Source organism: Solanum pennellii, chromosome 12 (genome assembly GCF_001406875.1).
Source record: "Solanum pennellii chromosome 12, SPENNV200".
NCBI lineage: Eukaryota > Viridiplantae > Streptophyta > Magnoliopsida > Solanales > Solanaceae > Solanum > Solanum pennellii.
The window spans coordinates 6,384,924-6,393,179 of NC_028648.1; the positions used below are offsets into that span (position 1 = coordinate 6,384,924).

The following is an 8,256-nucleotide window of genomic DNA, read 5'->3' on the forward strand; positions in this document are numbered from 1 at the left end:
ATATATATATATATATATATATAAGGTGTAAGTTCACAAGGTCATAAAAATTCCGATTATTCTGTGTCCAGCCTATACCCATCAATTCACCTAATTCTATAATCAATCTCTTAAAGTTTAAGCCTAATGGTAAGTCTTAATTTCTCCAATTACCACAAATTTAATGAAACTTAAACAGTATGATACACCAAATATTTAATTACCTATCTCAATATATTCACACGTAATCTATAATCTTAGATCAAAACATTAATACCAGAAGCTTGAAGCGCTGTAATGAAACCAGCGCAGGGCAACACCAAACGGTGCAGTGTGCACTCATACGTGCATTTTTCAACCAAAACTCCTCAACATGCATGTTGCCACCATTTGTATATAATAATATTAATAATAACAATATGACCCTTACCTTAATTCTCCTTCAGTTATCAACCAAACATATATAATCTGTAACTTTCCTTGCTATCTAAACATTAAATCATTATTTGTTTCACCTATAATGTGACCAATCAGAATGTCTTTTTAACTTTGCACTTTTCAATTTTCCAACTACTCGTAATCAATTCCATTAACAATCGATACATTCAATATAAATAATCAAATTAACTTTAATCAATACATTAATTTCCTTCAGTTCCATTAATGTGCACTTGTCACATTGTCCAACCCATATAGTATAACAACAATAATCAAACTAAGAAAATCACCTGATGTACCGTGGCTTTCTTCGCTCAATGTTACTTCCTGTTCTCTCGTTTGAAACCCTTATTCTTTCTATAAAATATTTACTCCCTAGTTATTATATAAGACTAATAATAAAAATAGTAAAAGTGACCCTTATTAATTTTAATGTTATTTTCTTTAACCACCAACTAAATAAATTAGTAAAACTACCCCACTAATTTCATAATTATAATTATGAATAATCCAAAACACCCACTTAATTCTATCGGAAAGAATTTTCTAACATAAAAAGTTTTAGTGCTCAAAACGACTAAATGGGTTGTTACAATGAAGGTAAAGCTCATTTAATAGGGGTGAGACCACAGTATTTAATCGTCGCAATCAATGATTTAGTTAGAAATTTTATAAAAGATATTGATATTTTAATGCCGTTTGATCATAAGCATATTTGGAGAAAGTTTGAAATAAAAATTGGATTTTATTATCTTTGTTTATTTTTAATTGTTTTTTCTTTCTTTTTAATCTCATTTTATCAATTAAAATAGAATAACTTCATGTATTCTTTTAATGATTAATATATTTCATATATATATATATATATATATATATATATATATAAGATCATATCAAATTGATCTTTAATTTTTATTAAGTTAATCATAAAAGACAATTATAATTAATTAAGAAATGTATTTTTTATTTTTTTTTGAATTGAAGTAGGATAAATATTTACTAATAAAAATATATTATTAGAAAATAATATTCAAAAAGAAAATAAATAATATCTTTATTTGAAAGTGGGAGAACTTTTTTTCATTAAATAATAATAATGATTTTTTTGGACGAAAGGTATTGACAACTAAAGTATTTTTAAAACTAAATTATAAATAAAAGATATTTTTATTTATTTCACATTATTTAAGATCATTCTAATCTTTTCGAATTTTGAATTATCTTTCTTTTTTTTTAAAAAAATTAATCCCTTTGTGATTCAGATGGTTGGGGAAAGAAAAGACAAATTAAATAATTAGTGTGGACCAATAAAAATATTTCACAAATTAAATTTTTTTAAAAAAAGTTAAGGTCATGTACCACCACTTCTTTAATTTGAGAGTAAATAAATATCTTAAATTAAGAGCCTGTTTGGCTCAGCTTAAAAGCTGGTCAAACTGACTTAAAAGCTGGTTTTTGACTTATTTAGCTGTTTGGCAATACTCAAAATAACTTATTTTAAGTTAAAAAAGCTTATTTTAAGCCAAAAGTTAAAAGTTGGGGTAGGGGTGCTTTTTTTATTTTAGCTTATAAGCTGTTTTAAGTTGACCACATTTTTATCTTTTTGCCCTTAATATTTTTATACAATCTCCAAATTACCCATATAACCCTAACATTTCTTTCTTCCATTTTTCCCTTTTTACGTTTGACATAACAACTTCAGCACTTTTATCCAAACGCATAACTGCTTATTTTAAAAATAAGTTTCAGCACTTTTAAAAGTACTTTTTTAAAGCTGCTTTTATTAAGCACATCCAAACGGGCCCTAAATCAGGTACAATTCATTAAACTTTTCCTTTAAAAGAGTGTACAGAGGTACTCTTCCTTTTTGTCGGTTGGAATATGATTTTATATCATGATTTAAAATTATATTAATTCAAAGTTAAAATTATATTTAATATATAATTAAAAAGTTAATTTGTATGTTTTGTTATAAAAATTTGTGAAAATAATCAAAACTCTCTCAATTTTTAAGGTATTGGATTTAAAAAAATCGATATAATCGATTGAACTGTATCGTACTAAATTTAATATCAGATTATTTTAATAAAATTATAGATTTTTATATGAATTTATAACTGTATTGAATAAGTAGATAAATTTTGATTTATGAATCGTATCAAATAATTTATGTGTGATATATATTTTATGTATTATGTTTTAAAGTAATGATTTTTTTTTCTGGCTTAGAGAGATGAAAATGACTACAAGCCAATAGGTGCATCTTGAGTAGTAAATTAGAAGGTAGTTTATCGTTCTTAAATAGCAAAATAATAAGTATATTTCCTTTTGTATGGTTTAAAAATTTTCTTTATTGGATATGTAATTTTAATTGTCTTTTTACTCATTTTTGATTTAGATTATTTGTCTTTATTTTACGCTATTATAAAATATGATATAATATTTCAAATGGTCTCTCAATTATGTAGTTTTTTCAAAAGTCACTAAATATTGATTTTTAATTTGAAAATTACTTAACGGTATAATAACATGAAATTTTTGATTAAAACCAAAATATTAAAAACTAAACAATTATTAATTTAATAATTCGTCTGCTCGACTCGACCAACTAAAAATATAATAGTGACCTTTTTAATCTTATCCTTTTTCCCAAAATTATTCTCTTATCAGACTTCTCTTTTTTTTTAAAAAAAAAAAAAAAACTTTGAAATGCAATTATGTAGTTTAGTGATGGACCTTGGAGATCAAGAAGGGTCCTTTGGGGTTATTTCCTAAATAGTTATTTTTAGTCTATTTATGTAATAGGCAAAATTAATAAATAGATGTCTTGAGTCATTTTATTATTTAGATTATTTTGAGATGAAGAATTGAGATATTAATTGGTATCTTGTAGATAGTGGAATCCCTATTATAGAATAGCTTGGTGTAGCTAATAGGTGAATTTTCATTGCTAATTGAAAAATCATGTTTATGTCACTCATTAGTAGATTTCAAATTGAATTCTCTTTTCTATAGAATTCAAGTTTCTTTCTTTTTTTGGTTAATTAAGGATTTAATTAGTCATTCTTTATTTTTTTTTATCTCCTTATTTCTCCCAATATTTTATTTCTTCTTTAAGTCTTTTTCAATTGGATTTGCTTAATTAAAATCATATTTTTATTTTCACGTTGATTTGATTCAAATCGTCTAAGTAGAATTGTATATTCATAACTATTTAGAAAAATATACAAAATATTTGGTGGAATCTTAATGTTCTTATTAAGGGGTGCAAAGGAGATAAATTATTGTGGGGAATTCGAGAGTTAATTATTGTAAATAAATAAATAAAAAAAGTTGTGCAGAAAAAATTAGTGAAAATTTACATTTCTAACAAATTGCTAACATGATATTAATATAACGCGCGCCTAAATATAATATACGATTTTCCAATTGACATTAATTTCAATAAAGATCAGAAAAATATCACACAAATGCTAAACAACATTAATTGGACAAGTTTTAAAAAATAATTTTATTCATTTTTCCTTTAAAATAAAAAACGTAAGGAAAAAAATTTCGAACATGATTCGTTTAAGAAAATTCTACCTTATTGATGTTCATACATCATGACCGATTGAATTAACTTATTTTAGACATTTTAAAACACCCATAGTAATATTTTTATATTTCAAAACTAAAATAACAAAAACAAATAGAAAATCAAAAAAATTAAAGTTATATAGTACCTACTACCCATAATTTTATTTTATTTTTTTCAATACAAATGTGGGCAGAGTGAAAAGAAAAGAAAAAGGAGGAGTGGCCCATATTTTTGCATTTGCTCACACCGTCTCAATTCATCATTATTTTTAGTCGCTTCTCCTTTGTCTCCTCCATTGTTCATCATCTCCGCTCTTCAGGTAAATCTCGATTCTAATCTTGATATTGAATTCAAATTCCGATGTGTTAATGGATTCTCTTTGATTATTAGATCTGTGGTTTGATTATTTCTTCAATTCTAGGTTTTATATATCTAATTTGGTGATTTTATTAGTTTATGGTTTGGATAGAGTTTTTTTTCAGAATTTGTTGCATCGTTGTGAAGTTGAGTGTATAGTGAAGTTTAAGGAATTGTGATTAAGGTAAACAAATGTGATTTGTGGAGGGATTTTACTTGAGGTGCTATCCGTTTTAATTTCTTCAACTTTTAACAATTGTTATATTACTATATAACATTAAATTGATTGGAAAATTGATATAAGATGTAGTTTTTTGACTTCTGTTAATGTTTGTTGTCTTTCCTTTGGGGCATGTTATCATCGTTAAGTTTCTGCATTTGGAAGTAGTGGCAGGCCTTCTGGCCTAGGGTTTTGAAGTCTAGGAGGAGGAAAAGAGTGAGTTCTGTTGTGATATGAGACTAGACTAAAGTTCTATTTGTTAGAAAGGAAAAAGAATATATTCTATTTTGGGAACAAGGTTGGGAAATTGGGTAAGAGAGTATAAAAAGGAAAAGCGAAAGTAAAAGATAAAGCAAATAAATAACATGAAAGGAAAAAAATGCATCGGGTTATTTAAGAGGAGAAGGGTAGAGGGTAGACTTATTATCCACTGAGTTTCGGACCTTGCGTAACTGGCCTTTGTGATTTATCAGTTATTAAAAAGGAAATTCATCATCTTAAAAGAGAATAACTGTGTGAAGCTATTCAGCACTCACCACAAGCATTTTGTAGCCCAGCACCTCGTACTTGATCAGCTAGCACATCTGTCTTTCACAATTCTGAGTGCTCACTCTATTTTTATATAGCATTGTTCTTGATCAATTACACGAATATATTGAATGTGATAAATATTCATGGGTGCTTGAGCACCCACAAGGATCTAGTTGGGTCTACCCCTACATTGCAGCGTCATTACCAAGTGAAGCGCAAGGATGTTACAATCTGAAATTTACTGTTCATGTATAATAATCTTAGAGTTATATTCTTATGATATTATGCTTATTGGGACTAGAGTATATAATTACCTAGCAATAAGTGTTCTGACAACTTTGAAGAAATTGCGTAGTCATTTCTGCTGTTACTCTCATCTAGAGATATCATTTTACCTCTATGTATTACAACAATGGCTACAGGAGGAAACAAGTCTAAGCCAAATTGAAGTTAGGCTCAAACCATTGTTCTTTGTTTATTTTGTTTTTGATCAGTAGGCTCAAAACTTTAATTATGATGACATTAGTTAGTAGATATTTAACTTGTGTGTCAAGGGGAAGATTTAGAGGGCTCTTGCTTTATTTTTTTCCTTTTCCCTTTGTTGTTTGTTTGTTTGTTTGTTTTAAGGGGTTGTTCATAGACCTACTTTGACATGGGTTTCTTGTCAGACAAATAGCTTGAAATTGATCATCTTCAGAAACTTTTAGCAATTTAAATTCACTAAGGACGATAACAGAGAATGGTCAAAAGGTTAGTTCCATTTGTTTGTTTGTTCATTTAAAATAATTTTCCCATCGACACAAATGACCAATCAAAATGGCCTTCCCACCCCTCCTCAACTGTTGTTTTCGGTTGACCAGATATGGAGCGTTTTGAAGCAGGAATTATACCATGTTGCAGTGCCTAGAGGGGATCAAGCATTTAGGTGCCTCTCTGTCTAAATGTTGTGATCTGGACAGACAATCAACAGCCTTTGAAGATCCAGAGATCCTTGCACGGGAGACAGTTTGTATGCTATTGGAACACATCTATTAACATTTAGTTTCTGCTATTTGAAAACATAGAAAGAAAGATGAACCAAAAGCAATGCTTGTCTGGTTGCAAGTTTGTCTTTTTTATGATGGTGTCATCTGAAAATCTGTATTTGCATTTTGAAGATTGTGTTCTTTTAGATTGAAAGCAAAACTTGATTTATTTTTGCATAATTCGTTATGTTGTTTTCGATGTCATACTCTGTCATAAAGGTATTGGGGCAAGGAGTTGGAATATACAAATTTGATATATGAGTGCCCTAATTTATATTGTTAGTCATATTGACTTTCAACTAACATAAATAATGTTATAAACCTATATGATCTCATTCTTGTTGCAGTTAGCGTCAGTGAGATTGAAGCTCTCTATGAGCTTTTTAAGAAGATTAGCAGTGCAGTGGTTGATGATGGGCTGATCAACAAGGTTTGTGTTTCATCCTTTGTTAACTACAACTTTGGGAAATAGCACCATTGTGTTTAAGATATAGGTATTCTAGCAGTTAAACTCTTCTTTGGGTTTCTTGCATGAATCTTTATTCAACCTTGTGTCCAAAGGCATTGATTTTTGAGGCTATTACTAAACTGTAGGAAGAATTTCAATTGGCGCTATTCAAGACGAACAAAAAGGAAAGTCTGTTTGCAGATAGGGTATGTTCTCCTTGCTAACTACATTAATCTTTTCATTTTGCTTTGGTTATTACAAATTTTGGTAGAGCGAAGGACGTTGCTTCCTGCATATAAGATCAACTAGTGATATCTTTATTAAAATCACAATTACTATTTCTTGAACAGATGAAGTTGCAGTAGTAGTTCTTTGAATGGGTTATTTCTATAAGGATTCAAGTATATTAAGCATCAATTTACTTGTTCAATCACTATGTATAATACATTATTTGAGTTTTAAGGTTAAAAGATAAAAGCTCAGCGTTTTATCTCTTCCTACTTGGACTTATTTAATTGTAGGTATTTGACTTATTTGACACAAAGCACAATGGAATCTTGGGTTTTGAGGAGTTTGCTCGTGCCCTCTCTGTTTTCCATCCAAATGCTCCGATTGATGATAAGATTGAGTGTATGCAAGTAGCTTAACTATGTCAATAGTGTTGCTTTGTGTAATCCTGCTCCTAATGGTATTGCTATTGTAGTTTCTTTTCAGCTATACGATCTCAAGCAACAAGGCTTCATTGAGAGGCAAGAGGTAAGCTTATCTCTCATAAGGTGAAACAGTTACTTTCACTTATGAAAGCAAATCTGTTGTAATCTTTTGATCACGATATGTTTTTCTACTTTTTAGATGCTCTAGTCAGTAGCTCTGGTTAGGGTTAACTCAACATGTCTTGGATATTTTATTTTACATTTGATGCATTTCCAGGAATGCTTGACATGATAATAGTTTGGTCTCTATGCAGGTGAAGCAAATGGTGGTTGCTACCCTTGCTGAATCTGGTATGAATCTGTCAGACGATGTTATTGAGAGCATAATCGATAAGGTGCTTCACCAATCTACATTTAGATACCTCTGTTAGTATATCTTTCATTTTGAATTCAAGGAGTAGCTCTCCTGTTTACATGTACACTGAGGCAGTAGTACTTCCGTTTGTTGGTTGTCTCCTTTGCTATCTATCTTTGTTAGTTTAGTTCCGCTGGAGTTTGTCATTTTCAAGGATGATTTCTTGGTGAGTTGGACCTAGAGGAAAAGAAGCACCACCATTCTGTGTGGTTTCTTCAACGATGATGTCTTGATAATGGACCTAAAGGAAATAAAGCACCCCTAGTTCCTAGTGTGTAACATAACATGAAAACATACTTTTTTAGGAGCGAATTCTTTCTTTTTATGGTATGGGTAATTAGTTGGTCGGCAACGGATATAAGAGATCACGTGGAGGAGACTTTAACAACCATTTTGGACAGGCAGGTTCACAAATTGAGGTCGAAAGAGCTTTCTTTGGTTAAAGTGTTGTGGAGGAATCATCCACACGAGGAGGCAACTTCAGAGATCCAGGGATGCAGCTCACAGCCGTTTGAAACATCATGTATACTTTTTACTCCGTTCAAGGACGAACGAGAGCTTAAGTGGCAGAGAATGTAACCTTATATATATATATATATATATATATATA

The 8,256-nt window shown here is 29.6% G+C and overlaps 1 protein-coding gene across 1 annotated transcript in view; it reads left to right on the plus strand.

Moving 5' to 3' along the window:
* Nucleotides 1-4,161: 4,161 nt before the first annotated feature.
* LOC107007698 (calcineurin B-like protein 3) overlaps nucleotides 4,162-8,256 on the plus strand; it is an 8,527-nt gene continuing 4,432 nt past the window's right edge. The window contains exons 1-8 of the mRNA XM_015206415.2: nucleotides 4,162-4,316; nucleotides 5,774-5,855; nucleotides 5,966-6,114; nucleotides 6,478-6,560; nucleotides 6,725-6,784; nucleotides 7,100-7,208; nucleotides 7,282-7,334; nucleotides 7,546-7,626. Of these exons, the coding sequence (XP_015061901.1) occupies nucleotides 5,997-6,114; nucleotides 6,478-6,560; nucleotides 6,725-6,784; nucleotides 7,100-7,208; nucleotides 7,282-7,334; nucleotides 7,546-7,626 (504 nt within the window). The 5' untranslated portion in view covers nucleotides 4,162-4,316; nucleotides 5,774-5,855; nucleotides 5,966-5,996. The remainder of the gene's footprint in view (nucleotides 4,317-5,773; nucleotides 5,856-5,965; nucleotides 6,115-6,477; nucleotides 6,561-6,724; nucleotides 6,785-7,099; nucleotides 7,209-7,281; nucleotides 7,335-7,545; nucleotides 7,627-8,256) is intronic.